This window comes from Juglans microcarpa x Juglans regia, chromosome 6D (assembly GCF_004785595.1).
Source record: "Juglans microcarpa x Juglans regia isolate MS1-56 chromosome 6D, Jm3101_v1.0, whole genome shotgun sequence".
NCBI lineage: Eukaryota > Viridiplantae > Streptophyta > Magnoliopsida > Fagales > Juglandaceae > Juglans > Juglans microcarpa x Juglans regia.
The window spans coordinates 30,974,144-30,990,309 of NC_054604.1; the positions used below are offsets into that span (position 1 = coordinate 30,974,144).

Below are 16,166 nucleotides of genomic sequence, written 5' to 3' on the forward strand. Positions count from 1 at the left end.
GTCAGACAACAAGTTGCGTACTCCTATTTAAGTGCTCCTTTCTCTCATTGATGTCTGAACCTCTTTGTTTGTGGAAAGCACTCGATATCTCTTTCAACCTATACAACTTTCTCAGCCTCTCAACTAACCCCACAACCAAAACAAAAAATGTCTTCCCCAAGCAAGCGTCGAGAGATGGATTTGATGAAACTGTGAGTTTTCCAACTTATATTCATGATTTATCTTCAAGTTTAATTTATTTGTTTTGTTTCTCTCTCTGTTTTTTTTTTTTATTATTATTTTTGGTGAAAAAATTGGCTTTTTGGGGTGAACCAGGATGATGAGTGATTACAAGGTGGAGATGATCAATGATAGCATGCAAGAGTTCTATGTGGATTTCCATGGACCTAAAGACAGTAAATATTTCATATCCATATTTATTTTTCTTCTTCTTAATTTTCCAAGTGATCGATATGGGTCTTTGCATATAGTTTTAACTTTTTAATTTTCCTTAGTTTTTATATGTTTTATTTTTTATTTTTTTCTATTCAAATGGTTGATTATGTATTTTAACCGTCTTGACCATACGAAAAATACTGCCGGGATTTTTTTTTTAATTTACCCTTGATTTGGATTAGACATACAACAGTTGCTGACCACATATTAAGGTTGTTTCTGAACTGCTGAACTTCATCATTGTTTTGGATTGAGCCCTTTTATCTTTTTAATTTTTTTTTTTTTAAAATATTATATATTGTCTGGTTCTGGGTACTAAATTTAACTTTTGATTCAGTCATTTTGACCTTGATGTATTTTTAAATAAAAATACTTTCATCATAATTTAGACTCGGATGAGATTCGCCTGAGCTAGCTTCATTTCTCTCCAATGTTTATTAAATGAGCTAAAAGTTCGTTGTACAATGATTTTCCTCAAGGAAGATAGAGTTTATTGGCATTTTTGCGTTTGAGAATGACATTTGAACGAAGGAGAGTTTTCCATTATTTTCTTTTTTATGGAATATGACAGGTGCTTATCAGGGTGGTGTGTGGAGGATAAGGGTGGATCTGCCGGATGCATATCCTTATAAGTCTCCATCGGTTGGCTTTGTTAACAAAATGTACCACCCAAATGTTGATGAGATGTAAGTTAACGGACATGAAAGACAACTTAATATTATGCACTTTTGGCGAATTATGCGAACTCATATATATCCATTGTACTTCTGACTTTCAGGTCTGGCTCAGTTTGTTTAGATGTTATAAACCAGACCTGGAGCCCCATGTTTGGTAAGCAATTGCATTGTCTGCCTTTCTGTGCAGACCTTGTATTATATTCTTTTCAACCATATATTCTACCTTCAGCAGCTGACAGTTGTCTTTTCCTTTTTAAATATGTTTCCAGATCTGGTTAATATCTTTGAAGTGTTTATTCCACAACTTCTTTTGTATCCCAATCCATCAGATCCATTGAATGGAGAAGCTGCTGCTCTAATGATGCGCGATCGCACTGCTTATGAACAAAGAGTGAAAGGTAGTAATCCTTCTTAAGCTTTGGTAACCTGAATGCATACAGTTGCAGTTGGTCATAATATTTTGCATTTCCTCGCTTCATAATCGTGTATAAGAAGTTATTTGAAGGTCATGAACCTGGGGGATTAGGACATGTGATTGTATGCCAATAAAAACAACAACTTCCCCTACTTTTTTCATGCTTATATATCCATTTGAGGACATTGGTGTTAGCTACTCTGTGTTAGAAGCTTTGTAATTTCAAAAATCTTGCACTTCATTAGTAGTCCAGCTGGTGAAAGCAGGCTCAATTGCCATTAACTTCCCCCGGCAACATCCATTGATTCTGCATATACGGTTATTAGTGTCATCTGCGACTCTAATTTGGTATATGAACTTCACCACGAACTATTTAACCATAAAAGCTGGCTTCTTTAGTTTTATTTTCTCTTCCATAATTTTTGACGATATATGTTATGGTAGCCAATATGATCTGCTTTGGATTATAGATACTATAATAATTCACTCAAGAACAGTTATTTATGCACATTTGGAATCAACATACTGACTTCAAGACCTTCTCTTCCTCCCATGGGGATTGGCTTTGCTTTGGGTGGGCACATTTCAAGTGGAGCATTTTTCAAATCCAACTTTTAAAGCTTCCGGATGTTAAATGAAACAGTCTTTATAGCTTTTGTTTCTTGACCAAGACTGTTTCTTTCAATTCTTGACCATCTTTCATCATTTGCAAATGGGGGTAGACATTAGTGGAATGATACCTATTCAGAAACTTTTCAAAAATTCAATGAATTCTGAGTAAAGCAAAAGATCTTTCTTTGGAGGAGAGCTATTATTCTTGTTTCAAGACTAGTTATGTTTTGTTAAGTGTAGACACTAGTGGCTAGACTTGAATTGGGACAGTTCCCGGAAATGTAGAGCCCATGGGCCTGCTCGGGCTGGCCCGTCTCAAACCAAACCTATGGCCAAGTCTCCCAATCTTTACTAACTGTTGTGAGTGTTGAATGTCTAAAGTATCAAAGACTTATATCCTGCAAGCTTTCAATATGATGTTTGCAATGAAACGTTTTAGTCCTAAGTATGATAAATCCAAATAAATGGATGCTATTCCTTCATGTTGCATGAGAGGAGATGCAGGTTTATGATTGTTAGCCTGTGGGAAGATGACTATCCAATGTCCACTTTAATCTCTCTAGACATCGAATGATTTTGACTGAGGTGAGGGTAACACTTTTGCCACTTGATGGAACTATACTATCCAATCAATTGGAAGAGGATATGAGCCCCAGAGGAATTGCATGGATGCAGGAATGCTGGTAAAACTAGCCATTGGCTGTTGCTATTGCAGTACAATTTGTATTTGGCAATTGGCTAAAATATTCGGTGTTGGGCTTTGATGGTAGATTAAAGTTTAAAATTCTGTATGTATTGGTCTAAGAGTAAGAATATCTTTATGTATTCTGGTTGAAAAATGTGAAGCCGTGGTTACATATGACAACAAACTTTATAATTATTGGTCTAAGAATGTTTTAGTTATATGTTTTTGGCAATTGATAATGGTTATTATTTGCTAAAGATGCAGAACTTTTGCTAATAATTCCTTTGTTTACAGAGTACTGTGAAAAGTATGCCAAGCCGGAAGATGTAGGAGCCGCCCAGGAGGATACATCTAGCGATGAGGAGCTGAGCGAAGATGATTATGCCTCCAGTGATGAGGCAATCGCTGGCGAAGCCGATCTTTAGGGGGGCATGAATGCTTGCCCCTGTAATCTTCTGTCCGTACACAATATTCAACTCATGGCAAATGAAACCAACAAAAAACTGAAGGCCTGTGGAAAAATCCCGGCCCCTCTGTATATAATCTCCATTTTCCATTGTACTTGTGTAAATTATTCAACTGTGATTCAATGTTTCAAAATTCATCAATTGCTGGGACTAAAATAGGCAGTTTTCTTCTTTCCATGTTCATGCATATCATAATACATGTGACTTATCTGGTCCAAAATAGTTGCATGAATACCTGATAAAGCTTATCGGAACATAAGGTTTCACATATGCCTAGCTCATAGAAGAGTTCATGAACTTGTAAGCATGGTTTTTCTTTTTTCTTTTTGCTTCCCAGATAATGTAAGGTTGCCAGTGACCATATATTTCCAATTTACATGCATCAAAAGTGCAGCAAGGGCATCACATTACAAGCCTTCTTTTTTTTTTTTTTTGGAAAAAAAAAAACATTTATGGTGGGTTCAAAGAGTCGAGGGGATTTGCTAAAATCATGCAATCTTTAATTAAAACAGAGCTTGAGGTATGGGTGGGCAGCGGGGGAAGGCGCCCCACTTCCGCTCCGGCTCCGCATCTAGGGACCCTAGCTGGGGAGGGTGGCGGGGAGGGCCCAACCCTGCCCCGCCCCCGCTTATGTTTATATATATATATTATATACATATATATAAACATAAAATATATTTATATTTTACAAATTGTGTATATATAAATATATATTACAATTTATTAGATTTGTTCACAAAATATGCATTGATAAATTTAAAAACTAATACACTACAATTTACACAAAATATATATTAGTAAATTTAAAAATGACAGTTTTTAAATTATAGTCATATTTACAAAATTTAAATTTATAGTTTGGGTCTAATAATGTATTTTTAATGATTTTTACATTTAGAAATAATTTTTAAATCAAATAAAATATAATATTTTTTTTAAATAAGAGGCGGGGCGGATTGAGAATTTGCCCCGCACCCCACCCCCCATCCTGAGGGGCGGGGGTGGGGGAGGGATGTGGGGAGGGGTGTGGGGAAGGGGTTCCCTACGCCGTAGGGGCTTGATAGCACCCCTAGTTTGAGTTACTTTGTTTTTCAAAATTAACAAAGAAAATAGCCATTTCAAATTTTCAATACCGGCTCTTCCAGGCCAATGTTCATGGAATTCAGTAATCATCATCGCTCCCTCGATTTGCCAAAATCAAAAGAGCAATTTGCATGACTTTTAGAATGATTGGCACAAGTCGTAAAAAATAGTTATGGTTTCAGATACTAGATTTCAAATCTGCAGTGTTAAGAAATTCAAAATAAAAATCCCAGGAAGTAATAGAAGCCCCTATAGCTCAGTGGTAGAGCGTCAGTCTTGTAAACTGAAGGTCCGTAGTTCGATCCTGCGTGGGGGCACTGGGCAGTCATGCAGTCTCTTTGCACCTGTGAATTCTTCAAACCGTTTTGGGCCAATCATTTTCTTACACGCGAAAAGAAAATTGTTCCACATCTTTTTTTTTTTTTTTTTTTTTTTTTTGTAGCCATGCCATGCATACGTAGGAAAATTTGTATGGGATGATATGAAGGATCTAATTCATACCACATATACGCTTGTTTGCATACATGCGTATATTGTTACGTACAAGTTTTGTTATGTTTTGTTATGTACATATTAATAAAAGTTTTGTTATGTACAAGCAAGTTTGCGTACCAATCTGCATACTAATATTGTTATCTTCATATTCTAAATTCAAATTAGCACTATTTTCAATAAAATCTAATTTCTAACCAATCATATTGAATGGATACGCGTATTAGTGCGCAGAATCGCTTACAATTAGATTTTTCCTATTAATAATGAGAAGTGTTATCACAAAAATAAATCCACAAACTGACGTGATTTCATGCGACCTGTTAGATTTACTTTATAATAAAAATAATTCCATAATCTAATGTACTGCATCAAGATATGTCAGTATATGAGTTTTTTTTTTTTATAAAATTCATTTGCGGCAAAAACATTTCACACAAAAAAATTATTAATTACAGCTAATTAAAAAGGATTAAAAACATTAATATTGTTTTTACTAAACTTGCAAAGATCATAAAACTTCAATGCATGTAGCCGGCTAGCTCAGCTGGCCTTCGGCAATACTCCAATATGCAAACCGTAATAACTAATAAACAAGCTGCCAAATTTTGTGATAATTTCCGAAAAGTAAAATGCATGCAATCCATGCACGTACGTGAGAAAAATACAAATTATAACGATCTGAGCATAAGGGTCAGGTTTTCCATCATTTCATAACTCTGCAACTCCTGGGAATTGCAGGGTATCTTAACCCTTCATCTCAAGCCTCTCCTCGTACACTGTTGTTAATAGAAACCCTACCTGCAAAGCACTTACTGCTTTTAGGTCCATCAAAGGAGAAAACACAACCCTGGCCTGGAATTGGACCACCCTATGCACAAAAGATCCCACTAATGGTACTGGTCCTCACCATATATAATTATTAATATCATTTTTGGCAGTATTTTCATTTGAGTAATTCATTTAAAACCTAGCTCTAGCATATACAGTATTGCCAGGTTACAATTACTCAATTATATATGCTTTTTCACTCATTATTATCATCAATGATATTATTCATCTTTTTACTGTGTAATTAATGAGAGATATATGCGGTCAGGCTTGAATGACTCATCAAAAAATTTCACTAATTGTGGGATTCCTGCTATTTACTATCTCACACCCTACATCCTATGAAAAATACCTCTACATCTTATGAAAAAATTATAGATGTGAAGGTGTGAGAGTGAATAATAACTGATGGACAACATTACTCCTGCGATAATGGTAAGACATTACTCCTGCAATAATGGCAAGGCTTCCGTTGAGAGGTATATATTGCATGAGTGCTTAATTAGTGACAACAGCTGTGCCTTGCTTTTGGGCTGCAAAGATAATAATTATTGTTGACCTTTTGCATTCATGAGGAAAATGAGAGAAGTAGGCTAAATGCATGCAACCATGATTTAGTTAAAAATGAAATGGTTTGCAAGGTATATAAAAAGCCGAAAAAAAATCTATGTTGCAGACTTATTTTTTAATATATTAAACATTAAACACACTGTTAACGTAGAAATCTACATTGATTTTTATAACCGGAATGAATCCACAAGTGTTAAGTGTACTCATTAACTCCAGTGCATTTCCAGCTTGTGTAGAGAAATGAACGAGAAGAGCAGATCCAATCTTTACCCAAATGGCCTCTAGACGTGTCTGCTCAAGTGTATGAGCCTCAGAAGAATTATGCTACTGCCCAGCTGAAGGGGAAAAGAAGTCAGAAACGTATTCCTACCATGCACAGAGCTTGCCAAAAGCAAGCCCTACCAGTGAGAAAAATGAAACTTGCATATCTGAGGAAGAAAACCCGGAAAAAATATTATACAGACACTCATTGTGTAACCAAGATTGCGTGGTTATACTGCAGTCCAACTGAGAAGCTCAAAAAATGGAAAAACTCCCATCAGATTTTTCAAAAATTGCAAACTAAGAAGAGCCTCGAGTCATATTTAGATCAGCTTTCTTGCACTTGATGTTGCTTGCTGGAGTGGTATAGCTTGACCCCTACCGACAAAGATTCCCAGCATCCAAAGTATTTCATAGATGTTCCCAAAACGAAACAGACACCAATCCTTCCTGCTTTTTATCATATATCATCGCTCAAAAATATTTGAAACGTAAATGAAACAGACACCGGTCCTGCTTTTAGTTAGCATAATTCATCAGTCAAAAATATTTGAAATTTAAAAAATGCAAACCAATATTCACATACCTATTTTACAGTGAAGCAAACAAATTGTACCTATAAATGTCTCAAGTATATTACACATATTGAATAAAGGCATTATGAAATTATGCCACAGGCAATGCTTGTATTTCATAAGATGAATAGTGATTCCAGCATGCGATCAATGGCCGCATAAGGGAATGCAGCTGACATTAACTTGACATTTTAAACTAAGAGTATAGAAGCAAATCCACCAGTCTCTTCTTCAGTAGCCTAACAAAAGGACATGACATTTAGTTGAAAGGGAACATTGAAATTTTTAAATGGCAGAATTTAGATCAGAGGCATTTTTTTCGAACTTCAGACCAACTCCTGTAATAAATTCTCAGATTATTTATCATCAATCAAATCCACATGAGATGCATTGAACATTCATAACAGTTACACAAGTTTTCTATGGATATATTGAATTTTGCATAGGGCTCCTACAATTACTATCATTTCTTCTTTTAATGAGTAAGCTAATATCCCATTACATGGACAACTCAAGTAAACCCCACTTTGGGCAAGTCCAAGTGTCAACAACCACAGCCCACGGATTCTTTAACAATGCCCCGAAGGGTTAAAGAATAATTTAACTACCAAAGTTTATGAAAACTGATTTCAACACTGATTCATTTCTTGTCACTTGAAGGGATACCCAACTTAACTAGAAAACAGAATCAGGTCCCAGTTAATGAAAAAAGATGTCAACAATCTGAAAAAGAGAAATAGATGAAGCCATATAAGAATACCTGGCAAGAGTTCAGAACTTCAGGGTAATTATAGCAGTGACGATGCGTACACGGGCAACCCAAAGTGAGAGAAACTACTAATAGAGGTTGCTTCCCCCTCTCTTACCACAAAATGTCACTAAATGTAACTACAACAGCATAATAATATACTTTCCAATTTTTCCAGGTGATGTTTGATGCAAAGTCATGCTCCTAGCTCTGTAAAAAACTTATACCTCTCAAGTTAGAGTACTGCCAACTCAGGTAAGTAGTGTCAGCAACTGGAAAAGTAGTTGGATTAACTGGCATATTTTGAACACCATCTAACTTATAACAAACTAGAGCCATCTTTACTTATTGACCAAATAAACTGGTACCTTGCTAGATTACGTTCAAGTTTAACTTCCTATTCTGATAAGACAATCGAATAGTGTAAATGACTACCCTAAGTTTATTTGTTCATGGATTCATATTACTAAAAGTAGATCTGAAAGTTTCAAAAGTAAGCTCAGCTTTGCAACCATAGAACAGTCTCCAAACAAAGATCAGCATGCATAGATAAGTTACTAGCATTCTGCAATGAACGCAATGTAGAGTAAATATCCGAAAGACAAATTAAGAAAATGGAATATAATGGAAAAATAAATCAAAACTTGAGTAGACAGGTCTCAAGAACTGAACCTGACTAGTAAATCTTGTCAATATTTCTAATTTCACTCCTGTCATCAGCAAATTAATAATTTCTGGAATGGGTGTGGAAATCAAATTGGTATATAGTACACTTCCAGGATGTTCTTGCATGAAAGACACGAAATTTTATTATTCATTCTCATTTGAGCAATTCTAACAAGGAAACAGCAAAGATTCCAGCTTAGTTAAGTTTCTACCCAATATGATATGCACCATGCCGAACATATACAAAATGTATCCAAAAGGAACAAAATAATCTGGTCTTAGGGCCTCATATCGTCAAACACAAAACTACTACATTAATATCTGTCAACCATTAAAGCCAGAGTCAAAAAATTAAAAACCCATTCAACCACAGTTGCCAATGAAGTTGTAACCAAAGTGTTAATATAGGATAAATGAATGTTAAGTGCCTGAAAAAACCAAGGTCAAGATAAGGTCAGTAATGTGATTCGCATTAACTTAACAAAAAGGGGGAAATTTTGAGAAATGGAAGGGAACCTAATTGAGAGTTAAATGGTATAAAAAATTCCTCCGAAAAGTATACAATAGTTTTATTTGCAACCTTTGTATAATTCTAGAGTAAACTATGCTTACAAGAAATATAGAATCTATGGTGAAGTATGAATTTGAACATTTGCAAGAAGCCTGGTCAGTTTGCTCAGAGTTTCACGAGCAGATATTGTCTCTGGATGATCTTCACCACAAATTGAAGTTCTAATAAAAACAGCCTTCCTAATTAGATCATCTCCTATATCGAACTGTCCCCCTCTTAGCATTAGCTTGGCCCTAGTCTCTAGCACAGTGGCTCTGCATAGAGCCAGTTCCTGCCAAAGGCAAGGATTCAACTGAGCATTAGTCTGGATGGACCTCCAACAAAGTGATTTATCCAACCATTTCTCAACTGGGGTGACAAGTTCTTGGTCTGCAGCTTCCAAAGCATTAGTACATAGCCGCAGAAGTTCAAGAGCAGCACTGCATTGAGAGAATGTGATGAATGTCCGGATGGCGAGAGGCAAAACCACTTCTTTGACAAGATGTAGCAACTCGGACACCTTGGGCTCAACAACTACAGGATCGCGACCAAATCCAAATAACAAGAAACAAGCCGCCCACATATGTTCAGAGTGCTGAGCTATTGACCCATGACTGATTACAGCTTGAACCATGGCTTGCGCAGCTCCATTCATTCCTCTTTTGTGAGCATAAAGCTTGATGAGCTCATTGAAATGGATATAATCTTGCTTGGTACTACTTCTTGCAATATTGAACCTCAACAACATGGAAGAAGCTTCTGCTTCTGATCTTTTGGTGTATGATGAAGTCAAACCACAAGTTAAGGAATGCAGCAAATTCCTCCAGAATCCGTTCCCCTGATGCTTTTTGGGTATCTTGTGAGCAGCATGGGCTAACAGGGAAACTGGAATTGCAGCTGGAGCAAACCAACCACTTGCCTGGACCATTCTGGTTGCCAAGCTCATTGGCCCATCAGCGTGATCAAATATCGAGAAACATACCTCAAAGAGTTGCAGAAGGAAGGTGTTTCGCCTCAATGAGTGTACTTCCCTACTGCTCCATGAGAAATCCTTCAAGGGCATTCTTTTAATGGTATCCAATAGCCTACTTGGAGTTATAGGAATCTCAGACAGTATTGCACCAGTAATTGCAAGCCCCAAAGTTAACCTGCCAACTTTCTCCTCAATAACCCTAAGTGCATCTATTTCCTCAATTGGGTAGTCTTTGCCACTTCCTTGCATTAAAGTCATTGCCTCGATGCCAGATAAGTATGAGAGTTTCAAAGGTTCCAAGTTCATCACACGGGGAAGGCGTGTGGAGATTATTATGTGGGTCTCTCCACCAAAACGAGGAAGAAGATCCATTACCAGTTTATGATCCCACCAATCCTTTTCGCTCTCTAAGTTATCAATCACCACTAAAAAGGGTATGTTTCTCATAAGCTCTTTGCGAACTCTAAAAATGGCAGCCTCTTCCTGCTCTTCAAAGCCTTTTATCCTGCTTTTCTCTGAGCAATATTCAACCCCCACATCAACTTCCAAAAATGACCAGAGGTTCAGATAATTCTGTCTAATATACCTGCTTTCCCCACCTACCCATAAAATCATCTTGTACCTTTGTTGGTATCTGTAAGCAAATTCCAGAAGAAGGTCTGTCTTGCCAATTCCTGATTCACCTGACACGCAAGCGATCCCTTTCCCATACAAAATCCTCATTGATCTTTTTCTCCTTGCATACCTTCCACCACCTTTTGACCTCGGTTGGTGTTGCCTTTGAGGAAGACCAGTACCTTGCATCTCAATCTCTTTTTCTGACTCCTTCCACACAACTGGTTCTTTTCCCTTTCTGCTGCCGCTCTCAAATTGCCTTTCCCTGCCCCTTTCCTCCAATAAACTGCTCTTAGGCCACCCAATTGTCAAATTCTTTCGCCTGGGTCTAGCTTTAAGTTCAAAATAGTCTCTTTCTGAATCTCCTGTAACATCACCAAAAAGAATGAATTCTAGCTCAGAAAGTTCTTTCTTCCGACCAATGAAATTCTCATTTCGAGGGAAAGGGAACTCCTCTTTTTCTACCTTTTCTCTCCACTTATTCAATCGCTCTACAACACTTCTCCTTCCTAACCTCGTTGCCAGTAGTGTGATTGTCCTCAGTATGCATTCTCTCCAGTTGCCATCCTGAGCATCTAATTTCCACTCATCAACCCGAGAGAGGCCATAGACAGCTTCTTTCCACTCCTTCTCCAGCCCTCCATACAACACCCATAGCTCTCCTCCATATTTTCCCCATAGCTCTCCCCTCTTCTCAATTATATCTCGGACAAGGCAATCACCAGGACTCAAGTCAAAGAATATTGGGACCAAATTCTTCTTTCCTGAAAAAAACCGCAGTTCCTCAATAGTAAATGGGTTCCTGAAAGACTTCCTTGTCAGAATTATAACCCCAAAAGAAGAGACATCCATAGCCCTCTCAACAATTCCATGTTTGCGAGAGTTCCTACATCGAGCTCTATCAGATACAAAGCAGCTCATCCCTTGAACCTCCAGCTCTGCACGGAGCCAATTAGCAAACCTCAGTAAATAAGGTTTGCGTCCATGCAAACCAATGAATACATCGCAGCTCCTCATTCTATTGGAGGAAAGGGAGACTGAACCGGGAGTAAATGAGCTAGGGTAGCTACTTGCATGCTTTCTCTGCTTCTCTCTATGCCGAGAATAACCATTTTCATGGTCATGGCCGTAACTAGATGGGGTGCTGTTGGAAATGCCAGCTGAGGAAGATATGCCATCAAACTTCTGGAAATCAACCAGCGTACGGGCAGCTTGGGTTGCCGAAATGTTTGAAAAGGTAATTCTGACATTTTTTAGAGACTCAGGTTCTGGATATCCTGAGCTGCAGCTAGGAGGATCAACACTTAAATTAATGCTGTCACATGGATTGTCAGACCGTGTTGATTCTGATAAATGACACGTTGGCGATCTTGGCGAGAAGAAGGGCGACTGATTTGCTGAAAAGAAGGCAGAAGATGATGATGACATATTCCTTAAAGTTGTGGCCGTTAAGGACCGAAACCTGGTGCTATCTTCCCCGTTTTCCATATTTATAAAATTTCCTGCTATCCCAGTGTATCAAGTCCTTTGTGCGCTCTATTTATGAGCAGCCACTATGAAACAAAGAATATGGCAGTAGTCAGTCACATATCTTCCAAAAACAGTATAAAGTACCGCAAATGCCAATAAAATTGGAGTCTTTCCATAGTTGTTTTAAACAATTTAGAAACTGACAAACACCATGTCCAATTGTAGGAATAATGGTAAACAACGGTACAAAATGTGTAATAAAACAGTACATGTAACAAGTATGAGCAACAATTGGCATCCTAAAAAATTTAATTATATATCTACAAGTGGTGACTCCATTAATCCTAGAAATTGCATAATAACCACTGAAAAGACAATGCAGATTACTCAACCTGGAAAAGAATGGAAATTTAAACGCTTCATGATTCAAACAAGTAAGAGCGGAAGTAGGCAGCCTCTAAATGCATTATTATGCTCAGACTCTACTACATAGGATTTTAAACTCAAAGAAGAAATTTTCTTTGTTTTTTAGGAACTAAAAAAGAATTTCATTAAAATACGCAAAAGGGTACTCAAGGGGGAAAGACTCTCTATGAGGAAAGAGAATAAAGATATTCTTTAAGCAATACAGTTGCAAAATACATATAATAGAAGTGCCTAGACAAATAATCAGAGGATTAAAACTTCAATAATTTAAATGGATAGAAATGAAGAAAAAATGACAGCCATAACGTTGACAGATTCGAGCTTCTGTGATCCCTATAAAAAGAAAAAAAAAAAAAAAAAGTGATTACTATTATCTAATTTGAAGAAAATATCCATACATGGGGGAAAAAAAAGTAACTCATTTCCTGAATTTGATCAAAACAACCATAAGCCCATCATAGAGCATGAAGTCGTAATTTTAGGGCACTATAGATCTCACGGAACTCTCCGATGTACGGAGAGGCTTAACACGAAGAACGACTTCTCAATTGAGAACGATATAATGGCAGTTCCGTGATAATTCAGATCTGAATACTTACTAGGCTTCAAATCACAAGCATGGTCTCGTACAACCTAGTTGCTTGAAATGAATGAGAAGCCCGAAACACTTCATTGTTTAAGCAAACCAAATCTCTGAGCTCTCTACAGCCAGTAGAACGAACTAACCAACCTGCATAGAGAGACTATATATCAGAACAAATAATCACCAAAATACACAGAAAGCAGTATATAACAGTAATGCTTTAAACCAAAATAGTTTATCCATTTTTGACAATGAGAAAGCCATTGCTCTTAATGTGCAGGAGAAAAAAAAAAAAAAAAGTCAAGTTTTACCATTTGCAGAGATAGATTTGAGGGAGACCCGTTTTCAGAAAAAAGCCGACAAAGTAAAGATTCGGTTGAAAATGAAAGTAAAATTGGCTTTACCTTTTAAGAGAAGGAAAAAGAAAAGGAAACCATCAAACCAGTTCTTCGAAAAACAAACTCTTTTGTGTGTAACTATGTCTAACTAAACTCGTCTCTCTCTTTCCTCTCTCTCCCCCCAAAAAGTTTCTCCATTTTTCTCTGTGTCTGTCTGCTAGACTGAGAACTTGGTCTGAAAGGAGATGGGACCCAAAGAACGGATCTGACGAGGTGTATGGTGGGTTAGGCACTTAGGCTCGGTAGGCTCCACACCCATTTATACCACTGTGGAGCGCAGAAAATCCACTGTGTTTCAACTTTCGGCAACTTGGATTCACATTTTTTGAACCCTTTTGGGGTTTTGGTCTCCGTATCTGTGAGTGTTTTAAGGTTTTACTGAAGAGGACTGTTACATTTATAAAAAAAATTTTATAAAAAAAATTTTATAAATTAATGTAATTTCATCAGATTTATTAAATTTATTTAATAATAAAAATAATTTTATAATCTGACAAATCACATTAAATCATATCAGTTTGTAAGATTTTTTTGTGTAATCACTTTGTGACTAGAATATTTCCCTTTACCAAAAGCTCATTTATATATATATATATATATATATATATTTGCTTTTAAATTTTACCAAAAACTTTTATGAACAACGAGCTGTTTTAAAGAATAATTATAAAAAATATCCACATTATAAAAAAGTTATAGATATATATTACGAGAGTAAAAAGTAATTAATACATAATTTTTTTTGAAAAAATATTTCAATAGGTTTTTCTAAGGTATTTTGCCTTTATCCATTTAAACTGCGAGCACCTAACATCCTTCAAAAAAAAGTTTAAAAAATATATATTGAGATAATTTTCAAAACTGTCATTACATACAAGCGATGAAAAAGTGTGTTCAATGAGATAAGGTAGAACTTATTCTTCTTCTTTTTTTAATTAAAAAATCCCCTAATAGCAAGAGTAATTTTGAGCTACAATGAGGACCGTTTTAGGTATATTTAGAGGATAGAACCAAAAATCACCATCACCATATGCTTTCATTATGGTCACAACTTCTAGGATCCTTCGACGTGGCCGGGTGCTTAACACTACACGATTGGCTTAATTGGGCACACATGATTAAGCACAACGCACCCCTTTACTTTTGACCGACTCCTCAAGAGTGTACTCAAAATCTTCTTCACTTGATGGCAATTATTGATGGATCAGTCAAGGTTGTGTTGAAAATTTTCCAGTCTTTTTCCTAGTTTGAATTTTGGTGGAGCATAAACACCCACGTCCTTGTTGAGAAAACCAAAGAAACGATGATGGAATCTCAGAGCTTCAGTTTGATGTTCATACAGATCATGAACAATGGATAGTTTACTACCCATTACTGATTCATGATCTGCTAAATGTATTACAGAAGTTCTGGAAATGCAACAAATCCAATGCAATCAAGGCCTCCCAACAGAGGGGGAAAACATATTTGTTTAGAATTTTATTCTTGGCATAGAGGTAAAATATAATCAAAGTATAGCTGCACAGGAAATCTGTATTGCATGTTACACAATTACACCATATATGTACTGTACGTACGTGTGTGTATATTTATATATATATTTAAATTATTTATTTACGACTAGTTATTTTTAGTGAAAATTATTATTTTTTATTAAAATGAATCTATTTTTATCACAAATAATCATTATTATCGTAAATAATCTGTCGTAAATATATATTTTTCTTGTAGTACGTGAACAATAGAAAAACTTTTGGGGTGGTAGGTGTCCTAACTTCTAGGTGAAGATGAACAAGGACACAAGATGTTGTGTGTGAATGTCACACAATAGCTTTGTCCACCCATAAAATCATTGACGTAGTAAGATAACATCCCTATCTACCAAAGGACTGTCAGTTGACTTCAAACCGCATTGGATTTGGCTCTTTCAACATCAGTCCAAAACACTCTTTCGGTACAGACTAGTGAGCACATGCTTCCATGTGAGACCACGCACAAAACATTGGTCCTGATCTATTTTCATCTACTGATCTACAAATCTGGATGATATCAATGGTCCAGTTTGGAGATTGTCTCCTCACTCACAGAGAAAAAAAAAGAAAAGAAAAAAGAGACAGGTGTTTGTGCTTGAAATTGAATCGAATACAAAACTACAAAACCACAACTACACTACGTACAGCATTCCCCACGTTTGGTGGACACCACAAGGTATGTAAAGCATCCACAAATATGGAAGCTTTTTCTAGCTCCTCAAAACCTCAGAGGACAAAAAACCTTTTATACTCTTCGTGATCATGTTTTTGCTTATCTATTGTACGAATAATGTTAAATATAATTTTAAAATATATAAGTTTAACATTTTTTTTTTTTTAAAAAAAATGTGAGATTTATTATTAAAAAATTAATTTTTTTATATAAATTTTAAATTTATTTATTAAAAAAAATACACTAGACTTACCCGCCTAAAAATACAATCATCACTTAAGGCTCATTTGGATATAAAAATTATCTTACTTCACTTTATTTCATCTCATTTCATCATTACAACTTAAATTTTTATATAAAATATAATAAATAATTCAAATTTTTTAAATTTCAAATTTTATTCAATTTATTTAAAATCACCTCATTTCA

The 16,166-nt window shown here is 36.0% G+C and overlaps 2 protein-coding genes and 1 non-coding gene across 4 annotated transcripts; 2 read left to right on the forward strand and 1 right to left on the reverse strand.

Moving 5' to 3' along the window:
• Nucleotides 1–33: 33 nt before the first annotated feature.
• On the forward strand, nt 34–3,462 carry LOC121235457 (ubiquitin-conjugating enzyme E2 4-like). Its single transcript, XM_041131804.1, has 6 exons — nt 34–191; nt 316–395; nt 1,007–1,121; nt 1,214–1,266; nt 1,382–1,510; nt 3,119–3,462. The coding sequence occupies exons 1-6, from the start codon at nt 148–150 to the stop codon at nt 3,247–3,249; spliced, it is 552 nt and encodes a 183-aa protein (XP_040987738.1). The 5' UTR covers nt 34–147; the 3' UTR covers nt 3,250–3,462.
• Nucleotides 3,463–4,619: 1,157 nt separating this feature from the next.
• On the forward strand, nt 4,620–4,691 carry TRNAT-UGU. Its single transcript has one exon. It is a non-coding gene; the product is annotated as a tRNA-Thr (tRNA).
• Nucleotides 4,692–8,715: 4,024 nt separating this feature from the next.
• Nucleotides 8,716–13,873, reverse strand: LOC121236153. 2 transcript variants are annotated; one of them, XM_041132671.1, is made up of 3 exons: nt 13,446–13,873; nt 13,151–13,281; nt 8,716–12,208 (listed from the first exon to the last, which is right to left on the reverse strand). In XM_041132671.1, exon 3 carries the CDS (start codon nt 12,141–12,143, stop codon nt 9,144–9,146), a length of 3,000 nt encoding a protein of 999 aa, XP_040988605.1. In that variant the 5' UTR covers nt 12,144–12,208; nt 13,151–13,281; nt 13,446–13,873; the 3' UTR covers nt 8,716–9,143. The 2 variants fall into 2 exon arrangements, with proteins under 2 accessions (XP_040988605.1, XP_040988606.1); XM_041132672.1 differs by lacking the exon at nt 13,446–13,873 and having other exon boundaries at nt 13,151–13,423.
• Nucleotides 13,874–16,166: the final 2,293 nt, after the last annotated feature.